This window comes from Cebus imitator, unplaced genomic scaffold (assembly GCF_001604975.1).
Source record: "Cebus imitator isolate Cc_AM_T3 unplaced genomic scaffold, Cebus_imitator-1.0 Scaffold66, whole genome shotgun sequence".
NCBI classification, from domain to species: domain Eukaryota; kingdom Metazoa; phylum Chordata; class Mammalia; order Primates; family Cebidae; genus Cebus; species Cebus imitator.
The window spans coordinates 4451856-4474275 of record NW_016107381.1 but is presented as its reverse complement, the minus strand read 5'-3'; the positions used below and the strand labels follow the sequence as shown (position 1 = coordinate 4474275).

Genomic DNA, 22420 nt, shown 5'->3' with positions numbered 1-22420 from the left:
TACTGTGACTGCACTGTAGTATACCATGCTAACCATACCATACCATACTAATTATACTGTACTGCACTGCACTATACTAACTATACTATTACTGTACTGTAATAACTATACTATACTGTACTATACTATACAACCTGACTGTACTAACTATACTATATCGCATTATACTGTAGTATACTAACTATACTGTACTGTGCTATACTAACTATACTGTACCAACTGCACTATATTGTATTATACTATAGTATACTATACCAACTATACTATACTGTACTGTAATAAGTATACTATACTGTGCTATACTAACTATACTGTATATTATACTATACTGTACCTACTGTACTATACAAACTAGACTATACTGTACTATACTAACTATACTGCACTATACTATACTGCACTAACTGTACTATAGTGTACTAACAATACTGTATTGTGCTGTACTATATGAACTAAACTATACTATACTATACTATACTATACTATACTATACTACATTATACTGTACAACAATCCCTGCTGCATCATCTACTGTGTACACTGTCACTGCTAAATGCAGGAAGGGCAGGAATGACATCCTGTGCCCCACACTGCTGCTCAGGGTGACCTCTCTCAGTGCCACTGGGTCATGTCACTCCCCGGCTGAACATCCTGCAGTGGTTCCCCATTTCTTCCAGGATGAAGGCTGCACATTAGATAGGCCTTTCACAGACTGACCCCCACCCAAGTTTCCAGCCTTATCTCATCTGTATCCCAACTTTTTCCCTTCCCTTGGGTCAAATGGTTCCATTGGGGTGTGGCTTTCTCCTGGCTCAGGACCTTTGCACAGACTCCCCACTCCCTACTTCTACCCAGCTGACCCCTCACAAGACCTCTTCAGGAAGGCTTCTCTGAACTTACCTTCTGGGTCAGATCCCTTATGAGCCCCATAGAGAGCACCTGTGTGTTCCTTGGTATCACAGAACTGGGTCCACTTTACTGCAAAGATTCATCTCGTCTCTTTTTCTCCTCTACTATTAGGTGATATTCACAGAGCACTTACTAAATGCCAAGTGCTTGGTAAGGGCTTCACACAGAGTATCTCATTTAATCCTTGTAACAACCTATGTGATATTATTAGGATTTTTATTTTATTGAGGAGAAATTTGATGCCCAGAGAGTTTAAGAATTTTGTCCAGATGGTGGAGCCAGGATTTGAACCCAGACAGTTCTCATTCCAAAGCTAATATTCACAACTACTACTTTATCACATCTTTTGCAGCAGGCGTTCAATAGACATTTAATGAACTATTATTAGCTAAGATTTGTTGAGCATTTGCTGTTGCTGGATGCTCACTCAACCTCCTGCACCGGTATGATATATGTCTATTACTGTCTCCAGATCGACCTGTTGTTTTGATTTAATCTTTTAGAAGAGAAAACAAATGGAGTCATGAACAAAGATGAATTATGAAGTGTGAATAGACAACAAGCTTTCATTGAAATGCAAAATGGCAAGAAGTGGGAGGAAAAACATTGCCCTTTGGATTTTATGATTTCTCGTGTGTTTTGGATGCAGGGGATCTGGCGTGGTAGGATAAACACAGCACAGATCAGCATGAGAGGGGTTTATGAGGATGGTGGGAGTTTCTTCTGTGGGTCTTGCCAGAGATAACCCTGTTCTATCTGTTCCTAGCTCTGCAGTGATAGCTTTGAAGGTACTCATTGGTTGAGGGGTCAAGGCTTCGCCTGGCTGGTGGTGGCAGGGGCAGGGAGCTAGTCATTACTGCACTGTTAATCTTGAGGCAGGTTCCCAAATCAGCCCCCAGCAGGACTGGCTGGTGGATCTGCAGCAGCACCGTGAACCCACGGTATTTCTCTGCAAATGCCAGTTGGGTTTCAGGGTGCAGCTCTCCCTGGCTCACGACTTTCATCATCTTGACTGTGTCCCTGCAGCTGGTGGGGAATGAGGGGAGACACGGCCCAGGCTCTCTACTGTCTGTGAAATGTAGAGAGGCTTGGTTGGCCTTGAGACTGGACACTTTTAAAATGTGGCCAAAGGATATATTCTCAGCTGTTGATATCCTCCACCCTGGGGTGGGGGCCTGTCTGGCAGGGTTTCCAAAGCAAATTCATCATATCCCCATAACAACAGCAGTCCAGCCATGGTGCCCATACCCCATGCCAGGCTGGTGCAGAGAAGCTCTGAGGCTCAGGAGCAGGGAGGTGCCTGGCAGTGAACCCAGGACTGTAGACTTGGTTCTTGGGCCCAGCATACCCTCCACTGGCATTGCTGCAGTGGAGGTGGGTAGGGAATGGGGCAGGTGGAGAGGAGAGAACAAGCAGAGAGGGAGTGGGTTTCTTCACTTTGGCCAGCTCTGACAGCTTTGTAGCTTGTGTGCCTGGACACCTTCAGTGGGCACCAAGTTGAAAACAGTCTTGTTTGAATTATTGTCAAGCTACACTCAGACCCTGTGGGGTTCCCGGGCTTGGATCTTAACTGAATGGGCAGCCGAGAGAATAGAAGGGTCTGGGAACATGTGTGCATATGTCCCTGTGTGTGTGTATGCGTGCTTGCATGTATGAGTGTGCATAGCACAATGTATAAAAGCACAGGCTTTGAGGAAATGTGTTGGAATCTCAGCCCTGCACTTACAAGTTATTACACGTCCAGTTTCCTCAGATGCAAATGGAGATAACAACACTACCTAATGGAGCTAAAACAAGGATAAAATGATATAATATAAGCAGAACACTTGGCTCAGTGTCATGCTTAACACATAGTAAGTGCTTAATAAATGGTAAAGAGAGCTAATCATTTTTGCTGAAGACCCAATGGGAACATTGCTGAAAGCCCCAGGATGCCACTTTGTCCTCATTGGCCAGGTCTTGGTCTTTGAATGGCACATCAACACTGAAAGGTGGCCTCTAGTTTTGGGTCAGGGAATATCTGAGACCATGAAACATCACCTGGGCCATAGGCACTGTGACCACATGCCCTGGACTTTCTGGGATGGGCTCATTGTATAAACTACCAATCTGTTGTCTTCATACCTCCCCTTGTGCTCATCAACTATCCATTAGGGTTTCTGTTTGGAGAAAGCATGGTCATCAGGGTTGTGGGAGAGCCAGAGATGGGCCTCAGGGGATTTGGGGGATGCCGTGCCTAGCTTTGGGCCTGGCATATAGTAGGTGTTCAATGAATGTTTGTTCAAAGAGTGAAGGAAACAGGAGAGAAATAAATAGGTAAGGGGAGCAAAGGCGTCAAGGGCTTCAGATTTAGATACAACTGGGTCATCTGTTGCCTTCTAAGCATGTCACCTTTAAACGCTAAGCTCCAGCTCCTACCCCTACAAAAAGGCTATAGTACTAGGACTTGTCTCATATTGGGAAGATTACCTGACACAACGTCTATAAAGATTTTGGCACAGGGCCTGGTTCATAGGAAGCACTCAACAAATGCTAGCTGCTGTTGTCATCCTCATTCTCATCCTCCTCATCATCACACTGAATCTAACTGTGGCTAGTTGTATATTCAGGTAACACCTACTTGAAAAGAACTGACTGGACACACCTTCCCTTTCTATTGCATGATCTTCCTTTTGTCGTATGGAAGGCAGGCTGGTAAGTGATCCCATTTGTAGGTAAAGACACTGACCCCTGGAGAAAGGGCTGGTCAGGTCCAGGTCACCACTACTTAGAGAGTAAAGCAAATGCCTACCTGTGGCTCAAGCCTTTGGCCACAGTCATGTCTCATTTCTTCCAGCGCCTTTGCCTGGGTTAGGTGGGGTGGCGAAAGCTGGGATTTGCATCCCCAAGGCTGCTGCAGATGGATCACAAGGGATTCTGCCAGCACCAGGAAACTATGTGAGCTTTGTTCACACATGGGTGAGGTGCTACACCCGGGGGCCCCGAGTGATGAAACCTAGCAGAATGCAGAGCGGCTCGTGAAAGGGTAGTTGCGGTCTGTGGGGCAGGGTGCGCCTGCTTAACCCCTAGCATGTGGTCCACAGACTGGCTATTCCTGTGCTAAAGCACCAAAAACAAAACAAAACATAAAAATCCAGAAACTTTTGTTAGCTAGGAGCCAAGTAACGTGACTCCTCAGTTGATTGCTTGGGACTTTAAGAAGAAAAAAATCATAAACCACAAAACAGTCCCTCTGTGTCTGCCCCTCCAGCTTGCATCCCTCAGAGGCCTTGGAAACACCACATGCTCTGCTCCGTCTCTGCAGATGGCTGAGCTGAAGCCCATGGGGTAATGGGGTTTGCCCAGGACCACATCTCCTGGCCTCCGGGACTCAGTAACTAATAGCAATCATCACTGTCATTTTTAAAAAATGAAAGCACCACAGATCCCTTTCCCTAGCCTTCTTCATCTGCCAAAGTGAAACAGGGAAGGTTAATCATCAGCATCAAGGTTATTTGAGATCCTCCATTATCTTGTGTTTACAAACCCTCCCTACTTAGTGAGCTCAGAGTCTTCTTAAGCACCATGGACCACAGGCTTCTAATAGTATTATTAGTGTTATGACTGATAGATACTGGTTTTGGGGGCATCTACACTGGTGGCACATGCTGGATCCTTTGTGGGTGTCGTTTCTCAAACTCACCATGACCCACAAGGGTCACACTATTTTATAGACAAGGGAATGGAGTCTTGGAGGATCAGCAATCCATAGACCCAAGCTGTGGTCCCCCAGACCCACGCCGATGCTCTTTCTGTCACTCTTTCCACCACACTTTTCCCCACTGGCTTCTCCAGGTCTGGGATTTTTTCAGTTCATCAACTTTTCAGTACGATCCTAAAAGAATGCTCAAGCCCATGTGCCAATGACAGCCTTGATAGAGCCTTGGGTGGCTTGTGCTTAGATACTTACAGTCTTTGATGGTGGCCTTGCTCTCTTCAGCGTCATTAAAAAAGGAGTAACCTGGGAAAGAAAAAGAAATCCACAAACCATACCATACAATCCTGGTTTCCACTGGCCAGCCCAGGAGAGGGGGTGTTAGAGGGAAGTGGAGTGACTGTCCCTCTCAATGTTGGTTACATTTTAGAGGGGGCCTTGGAGACCATCTGGCCTTAGCGTGCCACCCTGAAGTCATCCCTGAGAGGTAACAATGTCCTCATTTTTAAAGGTCATTTGGAGGGAGCACCCAGAACCAGGCAACCCAGCAGCCTCTGCAGATGTTCTGAGCAGGCACTGGAGAGTAAGCTTTGGTCTGGGGTCCAGGGCTGGGCTCTGAGCTGGGCTGGCCTACTGACTCCTTTGCAGCCTTGTCCAGTCACTCAGTCTCTGGGCTTACTGGTGTTTCTCACTGACATCATGAGACAAAATACCCACTAAGCTCCCCTTTGGTGAAGAGTCGATAGTCTCTGACATGGCCTCTAATCCCTCGGGGACTGGAATGCCTGTTATGTGCTGGTCAGCAGGGAGAATGGGCATAAGAGACTGCAAGAAGTGCAAAACCCTAAGTGAATGCTGAGTTTAATGAGGATGTGGAAGATGAGGCCAGGGCCTTGGTTGTCTCTGCTGTGGGGAATGGGGTGGGCTGGGGTTGAAATGGGAGTTTCAGATCGTGTTTCCACATAGCAGTGTAGGCCGAAGGATACCAATTTCCTAGTTTGGTCCAACCCAAGGACTAACTTCTATTTGCTAAGCAGACTGGGGCAGGGCGCAGTTGTGATTGTTTATTCCTGGTGTCATGTTCTCATTGGTTTTGGTCAGCCAGGTACCTCAGTTGACTCTGACCAAGGGGATGACTGAGAACAGGATGGGGGACTGAAGAGGGGCTCATTTCTCTCCTAGGCTGTGGAAGCCACCCTCTGACCTTGCCTCCCAGCAACCAGTGTCCCCAGGTTTCTGGGCCCATAAATCCTACCGTAACACCTATGGAGCTGGATGGTGCCTGGCCCCCGCAGCCCCTTTCCAGCTCATCTCCTCAACAAAACTGCCTTGTTCTGTATCCTATTCTGCCAGAGTCCTAACCTATGGGGCAGCATAAGGCATATATGAGGTAATAACCCTGAGTTCACGATACAATTTATGATCCAAATGGAGACACTTTTGAGAATGAAAGGTAGTGCTATCGTAATAATTACTCCGGGATAACAGGTGGAAACGATGTTTCTTGGGCAAATGGGGACAGTGTGAACTTTGGTCACAATATACATATCTCCACAATCTACAATCCACATACCTGCTTGGGAAACATTAGAAGAGGAGTTTCAGAATGGAGCAGATTGGTGGAGCAGATAGTTTTACTGCTCAACATGGAACCCTCCTGGCTAAAGAGTGTCTGAAATCCCACCATTAAAGGCGGCAGTGTGACTCCAGGAATTCCTTAGAATAAGAAAAGGTAATGCATGGCCTATTAAAAAGCAGTTGGCTTTTTAGGTTTAGCCTATCCATTTTGCACAGAGCCCTGGGGTAATAAAACCAGGGACAATTTTTTTTTTTTTTTTTTAGATGGAATTTCACTCTTTTTTTGCCCAGGCTGTAGTGCAATGGTGCAATCTCAGCTCACTGCAACTTCCACCTCCTGGGTTCAAGTGATTCTCATGCCTCAGCCTCTTAAGTAACTGGGATTATAGGCACACACCACCATGCCTGGCTAATTTTCTGTTTTTAAGAGAGACGGGGTTTCACCATGTTGGCCAGGCTGGTCTCGAACTCCTGACCTTAGGTGATTCACCTGTCCTAGCCTCCCAGAGTGTTGCGATTACGGGCATGAGCCACCGTGCTCGGCAACAGGTATTTTTTTTTATATATGACAATTGCCATGGAAGAGAGGTGCCTGTGGTGGGAGACACCAGCACTGGGGCTGCACAAAGGCGTGGGGACAAATGAGGGTGACGTGACATTTGGCCAAGCTGGCATTGCCAGGCTGCATCTTTTTCAGAATGAAATTCACCCCTCTCCATGGCCCCAGGATTTTTGTGCAAGCCTGTTCCCTTGGGAGGATCCTAAATGGAGTCCCAAGCTCCTTCTGGAGCCGTTGTGACTTGTTCAGACTTGTCCTCTCTCAGGGAGTGCCCACTCCGAGCACAGGACACAGATCCCAGCTCTTGGCAGGTCACTGTCACTGGAGTTGTGGCTCCAAGGGCCCAAACCATGAAGCACCCAAGGGCCACCGTTCCTAGCTTTTCTGCCTTCTAGAGCTCCTGATGGATGAAGAGCAGGAAGAGGTCAAAGAATCACAGAACAGGTAGGTCCTCTGTGGGTCTTCTGTCCAAATAAGAGTGGCTGTCATAGCCTCCCCTTCAAGCAGGGAGCTCTTAGACTGCTTGATTATCTCTGGTGGGGGGGAGCTTCCTATCTCTTGTATCTTCTGAATTACCTTTTCAAAAGAAGGTGCTACCTTTTAAAAAGATCCTTCTTAAAACTGAGCTAAGATATGTTTCCTTTAGCATCCTGCAATATGCCTGTTGGTTATATTAATGATGATGGAAATAGCTGCTATTTACTGCATTTCCATCTTTATAAGCCGTGCTAGGTAATATTTCCCTCAATCCTCTAAAAAAGCTCATGGAGGTGTCATTATCCCATTGGACAGATGAGGCAATGGGGATTCAGACAGGTTAAGCCACTCGCCATAGGTGCTATGGTTTGGGAGTATTGGAGCCAGGGTTGGAATGCAGGTCTTTTGGATCTCCAAGCCCTTGCTTTGTACTGACTTTCTGTGAATCAGCCCTGTATGCTGTGTGACCTTGAGGAAGTCACTTAATGTCTCGGGATATCAGTTCCTTTCATCTATGTGTGACTTTGAGACATTAGAACTCGATGTTCTCAAAGAACCTTTCTGGATTGAAAAAAATGTGCTTCGACATTCTGCATGCAAAAGGCCTGTTGAAAGTTAAATAATGCTATTGGCGCCACCTTCTGGCCACTTGATCCTCAACCATTAGGAATGTGAAGAAATGGTAATTAGTTGGACTCCTGTGGAAATGGGAAGGGTAAGGGTCTGTTTAACTTTATTCCCCTTCTGCTTAATCAGAGATGAAGCAACACCTCTTTTTTGTCCATCCTGTGTGGTTTCAAATCATTATAAAGATACTGTATTATTATAAGCCTGGTACCTGGGCAGTCCCTGAATGTGGTGTTAGTCTTTCTTTTTTCTTTTTTTTTGAGACGGAGTTTCACTCTTGTTACCCAGGCTGGAGTGCAATGGCACGATCTCGGCTCACCGCAACCTACGTCTCCTGGGTTCAAGCAATTTTCCTGCTTCAGACTCCGAGTAGCTGGGACTACAGGCGCATGCCACCATGCCAAGCTAATTTTTGTATTTTTCGTAGAGACAGGGTTTCACCATGTTGACCAGGATGGACTTGATCTCTTGACCTGGTGTTCCACCCATCTTGGCCTCCCAAAGTGCTGGGATTATAGGTGTGAGCCACCACGCCCAGCCAGTTTTTCTTTTTTAAAAATGCACTCAACTTGCATTTCTGTAACTTGCTCCCTTTTCCCTAAAATCCCCAATTCTGGCATGTTAGCTTCCAGTTATTGAAGGTTTTGGTTAACAGAGAACTCCAGTTAGTAAAGTTTTGCTGTGCAAGTCACATGGTGAAAAAGGACTTCTCCAGGTTGTTTGGTCCTAATCCTTGTCCCTCCCCTGGAGGCCCAGCCCTCTGAACACTGACCTTGTGTGCGGATGTTCTGGAGGATGAAGTACAGGTACTCCCCGCAGAGGCCGGCCGCCTCGACGAACTCCTCCTGTGTCATGCTGCACAGCTGCAGGCCGCTGATGTTGAAGTGGCAGAAGGAGATGCAATTGGTGTCCAGCTTGTACTGATCGCAGCAGAACTGAAGCCACTCCCACACATGGCGCTTAGTCCAGTATTCAGGGGGGACTGACGTCCAGTACGAGTCGCAGGCTGCACCAAAGGAGAAAGAAGTGAGGAATGATAGTCCCAAGATAGTCTTCAGAGGGCCCCCAAAGCCCACATCAGTTTTGTAACATCCTCATCCCTCCGCCAATGAGTTGAAAAGGGCCTTCACCCCTGGGTTTTCTGTAGGGCCCAGGTCACCTTCTATTCTGCAGAGAAGATCAGAGGGACTGGATCCTGCAGATAAGCTTTGGGGTCAGGGAGGGAATGACAGGGGCAAGAAAGAACCAGAGTTAGTGTTGGTGCTTTTAAAAAAGCATTTAGTGGAAAAAGAAAGAAAACAGCCCTTCAGTTATTTGATTCCAGACAACATGATGTCAAAAGCACAGACTCAGCTGTTTGACAGGCCGGGTTGAAATTCTGATTCCACCGCTTTCCAATTGGGCAAGGTCTATGGGCATTGAAATCTCAGTTTCCTCATCTGAAAAATGCGGATAATATGCTCAACACTCAGGACTGTTATGGAGTTTGGGGTTAATGTATGTAGAATGGCGCATAAAAACTTAGTAACCAATTCAATAGTCACACATGTCTACTGTGTATCAGACACCATTTGAAGCTGGTTTAGTCCCTATACTTTAAAGGGCAGTTGCCCAATGCTGGCTACTTGTTTCTGCACTGTTACTGGCCATCTTGTGGCAAGAGCCTTGGGTTCTTACACATTGCCCAGAGTCTGACTGTCCTTGGGTCACCATAGTAGGCGCCTCCAGAGGAAGGTGGTCACGGGAGAGCTGGTTGTTCTGTTGTTCTTGTGTTTTTGGTGGTGTTCAGAGTAATTTCTATCCTGAGATCAGAGTCCCTCATTCCTTTAGAGGAGTCGTGTACATGCCTCAACGTTGAGAGTGCCATCTGTCTGGGAGACTGGGATGTGACTGTGTGTGGCCCTGGGACAGAGATTTGGTGTTCAACAGTTCCATCCTACTGTTCCTGGGAGAAATGGAAAGTGAGGTGGACACAAGGTATGCAAGAGGTGAGGAATTAGGTACTTGGTCAGGCTCTTTGACATAAACAATTATTGTATCTGCCATGGAATTTATTTATTCATTCATTTATTCATTTCATTCAACAAATGAAAGCTTTAGTTTCTTAACTGGTAAAACTGGAATAATTATAGCACCTACATCATAGTGTTGTTTTGCAGATTAAATGAGTTAATTACATAAAAGTACCTGGAACAGAGCCTGGAGGATTTAAACCCTATTACAAACATTAGTATTGAATATCTACTATGTGTACAGCAACACACTGTGTAAGGATTCATGGTGGACAGGTTTGGTCCCTGTCCCCCAGGAGGTCACAGAAGAGGAACTTGAAAGTCATGAAGGACTTTCCCAAGAACCCACGCCAGTGAGTGGCAGAGCTGGATTTGAACCCCAGCCTGAACTGGAAAGCCATTGCTCTCCCCATGCCACCATAGTGGTCCTCAGAGGGTCAGCGCAGAGCAGAGATGAACATGAAGAGTGGCTGAGACGGGGGAGAGCTGGAGAGAACACAACGCAAGGGCCTGAGTAGAAAGGCAGACAGCAGAGAGTGACATGCAGAGAGCAAGGTGACGATGACTGAAAGGGTCCCTCACATGTTAGACCCCACAGCAAATGGCAGTGGTGCGATTTGCAGCATTTAAAGGCGAGTAGCAATCGCACCATTGCCAGTTGCTGATGATTCCAGGCAGGAGGTGGGTTCTGTGCGGTCAGGTGCTACTGCTCACTCAGCACCCTCTGACTGGCAGCCAAGGTGCTACATGTTTTTGTCGTCTCAAGTTTCCCAGGTCTTCCCAACAATCCTATCCAGTAGGTGTAATTGGGCTATTTCACAAAGGAGGCTCCCCTTAAAGCTCTTCCAGAGATCTCTTCTATATGCCTGCGGATCAAACCGTCAGTATTGTGCCAGGCTGCTTGAGGCCGATGTCGTAGCCTCTACCTGGCGGATAGGAAGAGCCAGGGAGCAGGTGAGGCCAGGTCTTGATCACTGGCCACTGGCTGGAGCCGGCCCACCAGGCCCGTGGGGGCTCTTCAGGGCAGGCAGGGGCTCCTGGCAGAACAAGGCGCCATTCCTGAGTTCGGCCTGCGCTTTCATCTACTGATTTCTGGCTTGAGTAAACCTGAGGGGCCTTTGGACTTTCCTGGCGTTCCGCGAGAGACGTTTATGAGCCTTGACATTCTTCAGCCGCGGGTCCTGCCCGGGCCCTGCCCGAGATGGCTATCGGTGTGCGGCGGTCGGAGGGCACAGCTGATTTCTTTTCATGGAAAGGTTTCGCCAGGGCTCTGTTCCGCTGTTCCCGTCCCCTCCCCTCTCCGCTTCCACCCCGTTGCTATTTTCTTTGGCACTGGAAGAGGGCCATATTGTTTGCGGAAGCCAAGGGGGCCTCAAGGATTCGGAGAAACGCCCGGGCGGGAGTCGGCCCCACGCGGGGAAGGTGTTGCTGGCGCTGGCTCCCTGCTCCCCGGCGCTCGGCTTTGAAGCTCACCCCCAGGGCGGCTTTGTGTGCGGCCCCGGCCCCTGGAGGGGAGCCAGAGCCCGGCGGAGGCCCCCTCTCCTCATCCGCAAGCTCCTTCCCCAGCCCCAGAGCTGGGAGGAAAATGGCTGCTCTGGGTGCCGGGGCGGGCCTCCAGGGGGCGCTTTTCCGCGGGCGGGGGTCCCATCCTCAGGACGGGAGGAGGGCCGCAGAGCGGAGGCTGCGAGCACCGGGGAGGGAGGGCAGCGTCAGCCCCTCCTCATCCGCCCCTCTCCTGCTCTCCTCGCTCAAGAGGCTTCGCAGCCGGCATCTCCCCACAGGGGCTTCTCTTTGGATGGAACGTGGTCCCCACCTGCCTTCTCCTGAGGAATCCCTGTTCATCCTCACTCTCCCTTGCATAGAGTCTCCCCCTCTCCACTCAGGAGCCCTCAGGCGTCCTCCTCATCGCCCCCCTCCAGACCAAGAGTTTGGCTCGCCCTGAACCAGGAGTGCTTGGAGCCCGGCCTAGCCCACCGCAGGCCTCCCTCAGTGAGGGTGTCTGATTGACCAGATGACTGGCAGTCACTCTCCACTTTACACACGGGGAGACGGAGGGACTCCCGTAAGGTCAAACGGCCTGCCAGTAAACGCTTAGGCACCCCATCTCTTCTTGAATGTGGGGATTTTCCCTCCCAACATGCCCCACCCTTCTTGGTTGAGGAGGACCAAGGTGGGCACACATCTCAAGACTGACTAAAGCAAGATTTGGAGGAAGGTAGACATGTATAACCCTAACTGTAAATAATGGATAAGCAGAGCCTGGCTAGAAAAAATAAAATATACAATCTAGGTTTGAAAAATCAGACAGAGGATGGAGAGACTGACAGTGTTTATTACTCTTAATGAAGACATGAAGAAGACCCTTTTGATACTTGGAAGAAATGAACTTAGGGCAAAAAAAATAAGGGATTATATACCAGCAGAATATATTATTTTTAATGGGTTGTGTTGTCTGGAAATGTGAAGTGATTTTCCCAATGCTTCTGTCATCTATAAAATAATCTCAACATTTTGAAGTTGAGCCATGAGCCCTTCTGCCTATGTCAGCCAGCAGAGGCCCATCCTGTGCTTGGTAGGCTTACTCCGAATGCCCATAGGTCACTATTATGAAGCAGCAGGCTCTGCCAGCTCCTTTGAAGTCTGAAGTGGGTTAGGACACTTGTTTCAGGGCCAGCTGCATTGGAAGGAAGAATTGAGCTAGAGGGAGTTTTCAGAAATTCTGGGGGAATTTTCACAAGTGATGGTATATATAACCTGGGATGCATTTAAATTCAGAAAGAGGACTAACTTTCAGAGCTGGGTGGGTGCACCAGATGCCCACAGGGTCAGCAGATAATGTCTATGCCTGAGCCCCCACGTGGAGACAGTGGGGACTGGAAAGTTCACGCCAAAGTGGGAAATGGCTACCTGACCCCTCACCTTGTGGAAAGGTGGGCCTTGTGTTGCCAGGACCAGATGGCTGACTCAACTCTCCTGATTTCTATTTTCAAGCATGGCACCTGACTTGATTTTTACAAAACAGCACGGGAAGCCCAGTCAAAATGTTCTCACAGGCTGGATCACTCCTGGCCATCACTTTGTGATGAAGAATCTCACGGGTTTTGGACACTTGTCTCCTTCAAGATTATTGCTTAGAGTGGGCATGCTAAGAACTTTGAAGGATTCTTTTTTAGTTGAATACTATTTTCTTCAAGTTAAAACTTATCTGGAAAAAAGCAAGCCTGCTTTTCTGGGAGTGGAGGTGGAGGTACTAGCTCCAGGAGGCTCCTTGAAAATCACTGTTCTCGAACTTGTAACCAGGATTCCTATATTTTGAATTCCCCTTCAAAGTTGAAAGGGGACATGGTCTCTGACACTTAGTGGTCCTACCTCCTCAGACTCACCTGCAAAATAAAAATAATAGGATCTACTTATTTGGGCTACTAAAAGGATTATGTAAATTAATACATGGAAAGTACTTAGAACAGGGCCAGGCATATGGTGAGTGCTCATTAAGTATCATCCACTTATATTTGTCAATATCAGGGTTACCCCCTGGGCTTCCCAAGCCACTACTTTAATTACATTCCTTCAAACACTACTAATTTTTTTCTAAATGTGTAGGCCAGTGGCTTTGTCCCTTTCTGGACCCTTGGTTTATTTTCTTCATTAAAACAATAGGAATTATATTAGAAACCAAGCTTAGGAACCAAACCTAGCTAATTTGTCTTTGCATTGCCAGCCTGGGTTAGGTGCCTTAATGCTGCCATCCCATCTTCAATTTAAAACATGGGGACACAGGTGAGTCTGTGTGACTTTGTAAAACTCTTGATCATCAGGACACACACAAGACTCAAGCCTCTGCAACTGAGCAGAGGAGAGGGTGGTGGTGGTGGTGCTGTATCCCCAGGGTGGTGCAGAGCAGGTAATTGAAAATCACATAATATTCATTGCGTATCTTCAGTAGAAAGGCCAGAGGGTGGGTCCATTAATCCCCCAACTCTATTCTTTGTTATAGATAACCGATGTCTTCTCAATCTTACACAGTGTTCTTAAAAAATTATTTCCAGGTCAGGTGCAGTGGCTCACACCTGTAATCCCAGAACTCTGGAAGACTGAGGCAGGTGGATCACGTGAGGTCAGGAGTTCGAGACCAGCCTGACCAGTAAGGTGAAACCCCATCTGTGCTAATAATATAAAAATTAGCCAGGCATGGTGGTGCACGTCTGTAATCCCAGTTACTTGGGAGGCTGAGGCAGGAGAATTGCTTGAACCCAGGAGGCAGAGGTTGCAGTGAGCCAAGATCATGCCATTGTACTCCAGCCTGGGCGACAGGAGCAAAACTCCATCTCCAAATAAATAAACAAATAAACAAACAAACAAATAAATAAATAAATAAATTCCAGACAAGTCCTTTGGCCATGTCTTCCAAATGAATTGTTGTCCCTAAGCCCTTCCTATGTAATGATTCTGGAACCCACACTGTTCATTTTCTTGGAGCCTCACTCAAAGCAAACACATTAGGGGAAAGTTTTAAGTTTTTCTTTTTTCTTTTTTTTTTTTTTTTTGAGACAGGGTCTTGCTTTGTTATCTGGGCTGGTGTGCAGTTGCTTGAACATGGCTCACTGCAGGCTCATCCTCCTGGGCTCAAGCAATCCTCCCGCCTTAGCCTCTTGAGTAGCTGGGACCGCAGGTGCGTAATACCATACCTGGCTAATTTTTGGGATTTCAGACATGAGCCACGGCACCTGGCCTGATTTTTATATTACAACAAAATGGATATGCAGCAGGATGCAAAATTTGCAGATTGTGAAAGTCGTTTGAATTTAGAGCTTTCAGTTATGCCCCTCTGGAGGAGAACTTGGTCTTTCTTCTCTACTGATTGGGGAGCAGAGATAAGAAAGTTTATGAAGCTAGATGGACCTGCCAGCTACAGGAATTCAATCCATTCTTGTTCCCAGCCTCCATTCTAGGATTCTGCCAAAGAGCCTCTTGGAGTGGAAGGGACCTTCTAATGGAAGTCACAGGGTTGGGGGGGGCAACTGAGCCTGGGCTGTGGAGATGGACCTTCCTGATGTGAAATCTTGGCTCTTTGATGTATTCACTGGGCAACTCTAACAAACTTTCCTAACCTCTCTGGACCTCAGCTTCCTTCACTGGTAAAATAAAAATAACAATAGTACCTATATCTCAGGAGGTTTGTTGTGAAAAGGAAATGATGCATGTAAAGAACTTAGCGCAGTATCTGAATGACAGTAAGTTTTCAGTATAAGTCACCTGTTAATGGTTATTATTTTGGGGCTACATTTGTTCTCAGGGAAACAGGGCTTTCCTCAATGTTGCTGAGGAGCAACTACATAAAGCAAGCTCAGGGCCTGGCTGGGACAAGACAGTCTGGGTCAGAGGAGGCCCGAGTTAGACAACCATGGACCATAATTAGCATGATTTACTAGCACAGGGAGTTGGGAAAGTGTTTTGCCTGGGACAGCACTGAAGAGAGGTGGAGAATGAACTGAGTAGCAGGGGCACCGTCCATTGCAGCTTTGTCACTGAAAGGAAGGACTTTATGAGGGAAAACCTGAAATGATAACTGGCTTTCAAGTTTCCTCCCTGAGCCAGTCCAGCTCCATCCCATAACCCATCCTGGCTTTCCAGCACAGCCTGTGGAAAGACTTAAACCATGAGATGGAAAAGTAAAGTCCAGTGCAGTGTAGGAAACCAGATAGAGACAAGAGGAGATGGGCTGGCTGCGGAGTAGCTGTGGCCCTGGGAGCTTGGAGTTAGGGAGGTGCCAGGAGAGCCAAGCGCTGAGCCCTCCTGGGACCACGGCCACACAGACGGCTCAGGTGCACGTCGAATGGGCTAGAGGTGGCCAACGGGGTGTCCTCCTGCGGTGGGGCACTGCCACAGGGCTCACCTCAGACTTTCAGCTGATTTTGTATTTGTTAATCTAGTTTTGATCTAGAAGTTCTTAGCCTCTTTCCTTTCTATCTGCTTTCAAACTTCTGTAGACAGTACATGAAGCTTGCTTAGAAAAGCCCATGTGGGGATCCAAATGCCTCTTTCTCTGACCAGTGGGTTTTGCAATTTTTTTTCCTTACAAAAAGTGTTCTTCAAATAAAATCTCACATTGTGCAATAATATTATAGCTAACGTATTTATTGAGCACTTAGTATGTGCTAAATGCTTTGTGCCTTCTCATGTTGTCCTCAACACAATGCTATAAAGTCCTGTATCATGTCACCTGTTTTACGAAGGGAGAAAGAAAGGCACATGGGTGTGACCCTTTTCAAGGTCACATAACTCGTAAGTGGCAGCGCTAGAAGTGGGTTATCTGGGTCTATTCTGGTTCCTGCAGCCCAGAATTAAAGTGGAGGAGCCTGCTTAGGGATGGAGGTGGAGAGAGAAGGACTGAAGCCCCATCTTCTCAACTGTCACTTCCACTCCCGTCTCTGATGGTCCCTGAGGAACCTCTGGGAAACCCCTAAAGTCTCTCGTGAACCCCAGTTTAGAAGCCTCTGCAGTGTGACAAAGTATCAGCAAGATTCCAAAGCAAAGGAGGTGCTGCATGTGCGCATGGCACATTGGCTGTTAGGGGAGGGGTATGGTCCATGGAGGCTAAGGAGAGAACTCCAGAAAGAAAGTAGCGGCCACGCCAGGGTGTTCAATGACTATCCAAGGGTTGGCTCCTGGAGCTCAATTGGAGAAATCATCTTTTAAAAATATCATCTGCATGTGAACTACATGCAGCCTCCCCACCACCAACCCTACCTCCCACTTGGGTACATTTTCCAGTCGTCATCATTCTTTACTTGGAAAAAGCCACAGGCAAGGCAGGGTGAGTTCATGAAATTCTAGAGCATTTTGCAATCTGTGACTGTCCACCTTCCAGCCTGCAGTGCAGCCAAGCAGAAGTCCTGCTTCAAAGAGCAGGTCAGAATCGTCTGTGGTTAGCATACCAGGGCAGATTCAGCAGCACTCTGCTCAAGCCATTTGAAGGGTTTTTGAGAACAGCTGGTTTTCCTAAATAGGCTGAGTATTCCCCCCTCCCTCTCCCAGTCATCATTTGTCTTGAAGGCACATCATTTTTTTCTCCTTTTCCTTCCCTTCCCTCGGGTCTCAAAATATCTAAGCCGTTAAAAATTCTGAACTGGGAAGTTTGAGATGGAAATCTGTGTTATTTTTGTTCAATAAGGACAATAAAGAGAGGAGAGGGAAGGCTGTTTTTCCACTCAACAGGGAAGGTGAGCAGTTCCTGGCTAGGGTGAGCTCTTCCCAAGTGCCAGGCGTGTAACTAAACACTTTCTACACAAAATCTCATTCAATCTTCCCAACTCCAGGGGGCAGAGGAGAGCATATCTCAAAAAATGGGCTGCAGGTCACATGGCTGGTAAATGGCAGTGCCTGCCCATGCACCTGGGTGAACAGGAAGCTGCCATTGGGACAATTCTTAGGGGGGCCCTGAATTTAGGATACTATTTCCTGGGAGGTGGGTAAGAACCTCAAGAGAGGTGTCTCTGACCCTTCTGGCCATGGAACAGGGGAAGTTGGCTGAGCAGTGCCCAGAGGCAAAGCTGGCTGTTCCCTGATGCATTCCTGTCAGAGAGGGCTTTTGCAGAAACTCAGTCGGATGCGCTCTCTGGGGCATTTCCTCACTGAAAAAGATGGAAGGTCCCTCCTGCTTTTCCTCCCACGTGTAGGACGCGGAGGAGAGCAGGGGCTACGAGGCTCACCTGGTGCCCGGGTAGCTCCAAGAGAGGTGTTCACTCCAGGTGAACATTTTGCACCTAACTTCGACCTTTTGGAGGTCAGAGATACTCAGCTTCCCCTGAAATCCCGAGGGCCGGTGGCTACTCAAAAGCCTGGCTCCATCCCTCAGGGAAGCTTAGGAACCTGGGCCCGTCTCGAAGGACATTTTACTTTCACTGGCTGAATGCGCTGGTGGGAATTTCTGTTCTCTCAATGGGTGGTGGGAAGAGAAAACTGTGTCTTCGATATTGCCTGATGCAGGAATCAGAGAAGCTTCTGGAAGGGATTCCAGCAATGACCTGGTCTAACCTTTCATGGCGCTGATGGGAATGCAGAAGCCTCCAGCTGGAGAGCTGGGTCTGAGTGGCCAAGGCTTGGCTGCACTTAAGTAACTTTGGCAATGCCGCTGGTGATCACTTCTGTTAACTTCATTCTTTAAAATTGTGGTAAAATAGCCATAACATAAAACTTACCATTTTAACTCTTCTTAAGGGTACAGTTCAGTGGCATTAAGTACATTCACACTGTTGCGAAGTCATTGCTGCTATTCACTTCCAGAACTTGTTCATTATCCCATTCTGAAACTAATACTTTTTTTTTTTTTTTTTGACACGGAGTCTCCCTCTGTTGCCCAGGCTGGAGTGCAGTGGCTCACTCACAGCTCACTGCAGCCCGGACCTTCTGAGCTCAAGGGGTCCTCCTGTCTCAGCCTCCTGAGTAGCGGGGACCACAGGTGGGCGCTACCACACCCAGCTAATTTTTGTATTCCTTCGTTGAGACAGGGTTTCTCCATGTTGCCCAGGCTGATCTCAAACACCTAACTTCAGGTGACCGGCCTTGGCTTCCCAAAGTGCTGGAATTATAGGCATGAGCCACTGTGACTGCTCCCTGATCTTTAGTTTGAGACAGTGTCTCTGTCACCCAGGCTAGAGTACAGTGGCATGATTGCAGCTCATTGCAGTCTTGGCCTTCAGGGCTCAAGGGATCCTCCTGCCTCAGCCTCCCAAGTAGCTGGGACTGCAGACACGTGCCACCATGCCTGGCTAATTTCTAAACAATTTTTTGTAGATATGAGGTCTCACTGTGTTGCCCAGGCTGGTCTCGAATTCCTGGGCTCAAGTGATAATCCTGCCTCAGCCTTCCACAGGGCTAGGATTACAGGTGTAAGCCACTGCATCCAGCCAATACTTCTATTTTTTAAAAACACTTATGTGTGCTTACCAGGTACCAGACTCTGTCCTAAACACTTCCCATATGATAACTCATTTCATTTGTGTAACTGCTCTACAGGGTAGCATTGTGGTTGTTCCCGTTTTACAGATGAGAAAACTAACTGGGACATGAGAGGTTAAGATGACACAGCTAGTGTCAAAGCTAGACTTCCCTTTTGGGACACACCAGGTCTTTATGACATAGAGCTGCTGCTTCACTGCCCAGGCCATTGCCTGGGGCAGGTGGTTGTGGCCCACCCCTCCCACTGCCACCCCAACTGCCTCCCAGCAGAATAGGCAGAAAGCAGGGGCTCCCACGATGGCAGGTCTGGGTTAAGTGAGGCCTGGCCTTCTGCATGGGCAGGGAGAGGCCCTGGAGCTGGGCCCTACCACTGGGGGACACATGGGGAGGGGATGGGGACATGAAAGTTTTCATTTTCCTCCTTCAGATTTAACCTCTTAACCAAATTTCAAGGGAGGGGGATGGAGCACATTTCTTACATCTTTCTGGGAAATAAGGTGCTTCTTAGGCCTAAAGGAGCGTTGTACAATGTATCTCCTTGATTCAAGTCCAAATGCAATGATCTAGACCTTGCAGATGAGGGTGAGAGATTTCACGTGTGTGTGTGTGTGTGTGTGTGTGTGTGTGTGTGTGTGTACGTCTGTGTGGGTTGGGGGCAGTTATGGGATTGCATTATGCAGTTAAGTGCCTCAAGTCTGTGTGTGCGGCCTGGGTCCTAGCCCCAGAAGCAGGGGCTCCTGGTCGTGGATATGTTGCAGCCCCCGGAGGCATGGCCTCTTTTGCACACTGCCTGCCTCCAAACACTAAAACACTCAGTGAGGACTGACAGCTTGATTGGCACTTGCATCATTGCCGAGCAGTGTGTGCTCCTGTTGTGCCATCAGTCAGCCAGGTGTGCTGTGATGTGTGGTCACCCAAGCACCTCAGGGACAGAGGCCCTCAAAGGGTTTCTGGGGCAAAGCTTGGCTGGCCTCCCTCTGGCATGGGATTTTCTCAAGGTCCCATGCTGCCTTCTCAGGTGGAGACATCTGGGCTGAGAGGGAGGAGGAAGGGTGGGGAGGGTGGCCTGGGGGACAGCGAGGGGCTCATATTCACTGAGTACTTGCTTTGTGCCAGGCTACGTATTTACACCCTTTGACTCCCTTAAACTTTATGGTAGCTCTCATCACCACTGGTTTAGGGAAAAGGAAACAGAAGCTCAGAGAATAATGATATAGTCATATCAATAACCACAGTGCAATATCAATTATAAGATGGGTCAACTTGCATGGAGCTTAACTGTGAGGCCCAGGGCAAGTCACTTAGCCTCTCTGTGTCTCAGTTTCTTCATATATAAAATGAGGATAATAATTGTTCATCACATAGGGCTTTGGCAAGGTTTGATGCTTGGCCCAAGGTTTGGTGCACAGCTTGTGTTCAGTAAATGTTGGCCCAAACCGCCATGATCCAGCAACCACCATATACCAGGGCCTGGGCTAAGGGCTTGCTTTCTACTACATTGTTTAAATATCATAATAACCCCAAGAGACTGACATTTTACTTGGTAGCAAAATGAGGCTCAGAGAGGTTAGCTGAGCTGCGCACGGCCGCTAAGCCACAGAACTAGGGAGTTGGGGGTGGTGAGGATTGCAGCGCCTTTTATCTGCAAGAGACTGCCCTTCCATCCAGGAGCCCTCCAGCCCTCTGCCCTGAACGCTGCTGTTCCTAGGCCCCAGCACAGCGCTGTCTTCCACCTGAGGCCAGCACCACCTCCCACTCCAGCCAATCCAGGCTGCGCTCGGATGGGCTCCTTTAAACGTACGCACCTGTCTGATGCTCAAAGGTGGGGTAATACTCTTCATTGCTGAACAGATCAGTCCACGACATCAGGGGATCGCAGAAGGATGCGTTAGGCAGGAAGGTGCTGTGCGTCACCGAGTCCAACATCACCCTGCAACAGCAGGAGAGGTTGTGAGGAGGCTGGGGTGAGGGACTCCTGAAGCCGCCCTCTGCAGGAGCCCCTAGCAGGGAGATATTTGGTTTTTAATAATAATAACACACACACCACTCACTAGGAGCAGGGACCCCCTAATGTCACCTCTGAGTGACATTATTTCACCCTTGCCACATCCTGTCTATCCCCATTTTAGATGAGAAAACTGAGGCAAAAGGGTTGAGGCAATTGCCCAAGTGACATAACGAGGAAGTGTCAAAGAGAGGACTTGAGCATGGAGACTCTGACTATGCAATACTGCTCTTTATTTACGCTTCCTGTTTGCTGACACCTGACCCCTGAACTCTGACTTACAATGTTCAATACTATGCTCCCAGAAACAGGGTACGATGTAGCCATAAAAAGGAACAAGATCATGCCCTGTGCAGCAACACGGGTGCAGCTGGAGGCCATTATCCTAAGCAAATTAAATCAGGAGCAGAACACCATATACCTCATGTTCTCACTTAGAAGGAGGCACTAAACATCCGGTACTCCTGCACATAAAGATGGGAGCAACTGGGGACCACTAGAGGGAGGAGGCAGGGAAGGGCCAAGGTTGAAAAACTACTGGGTACTGTGCTCAGTATCTGGTGATCAGATCAGTACTACCTGAAACCTCAGCATTATGCAATACACACAGGTAACACACCTCCACACATACCCCCTGAATCTAAACTAAAAGTTGAAACGATAAAAATAAAATAAAATTTTTTGGACAAAAAACACAAAACAAAACAAAACAAAAATCTATTCACTCAAATTCTTTTTCTGATTCTTGAAATAATGTTGACATAGAGTTAACATTTGCAAAGGGAACACAGCAGCTCAAGATCACCCCACTAGTAAGTGTCTTGGGATATTAAACACATGGAATTTTAAGATTGGCAGGAGCAAATTCTTTATCTAGTTCAGTGTTTCCGAAACTTCAGTCATTTGTGTACCACTGTGATAATTTCACTCAATCCATATAGTACAATCACTATTATTTACTTAAAATATTTTTTAAAAATCAACTCTTTTTTTTTTGTTTTAACATAAATATGCTGATTTAAAAGGAAAACCTTATATCGGCATTATAAATGGAAAGTCGAGATTTTTTTTTTAACATACATAAAAATAAATATTTAGGCATCTCAATAAAAATGGTTCATGCACCTCCTAAATCAGGGGCGAGCAAACTACATCCTACAGGCAAAATGCAGCCCCCCCACCTATTTTTGTAAAGCCTGTAGTTACAAATAATTTTACTGCCGGGTGCAGTGGCTCCCGCCTGTAATCCCAGCACTTTAGGAAGCCGAGGCAGGTGGATCACCTGAGGTCAGGAGTTTAAGAACAGCCTGGCCAACATGGTAAAACCCTGCCTCTACTAAAAATACAAAAATTAGCTGGTGATGGTGGCGTGTGCCTGTAATCCCAGCTACTCTGGAGGCTGAGACAGGAGAATTGAGGGGCTGAGACAGGAGAATTGGGGGGCTGAGACAGGAGAATTGAGGGGCTGAGACAGGAGAATTGGGGGGGCTGAGACAGGAGAATTGCTTGAATCCAGGTGGCGGAGGTTGCAGTGAGCTGAGATCACGCCATTGCACTCCAGCAACACTCCATCACACACACACACACACACACACACA

General features: G+C 47.7%; 1 protein-coding gene across 2 annotated transcripts in view; it reads right to left on the bottom strand.

Annotated features, from left to right (window-relative positions):
• The window catches only part of ELF5 (E74 like ETS transcription factor 5), a 32178-nt gene that overhangs the window by 4136 nt on the left and 5622 nt on the right, over window positions 1-22420 (bottom strand). For both annotated transcript variants that reach the window (XM_017530533.1, XM_037739254.1), the window contains 3 exons: window positions 20623-20747; window positions 8617-8850; window positions 4859-4909 (listed from right to left, as the gene is read on the bottom strand). In XM_017530533.1, coding sequence (XP_017386022.1) covers window positions 4859-4909; window positions 8617-8850; window positions 20623-20743 — 406 coding nt within the window. In that variant the 5' untranslated portion in view covers window positions 20744-20747. The remainder of the gene's footprint in view (window positions 1-4858; window positions 4910-8616; window positions 8851-20622; window positions 20748-22420) is intronic.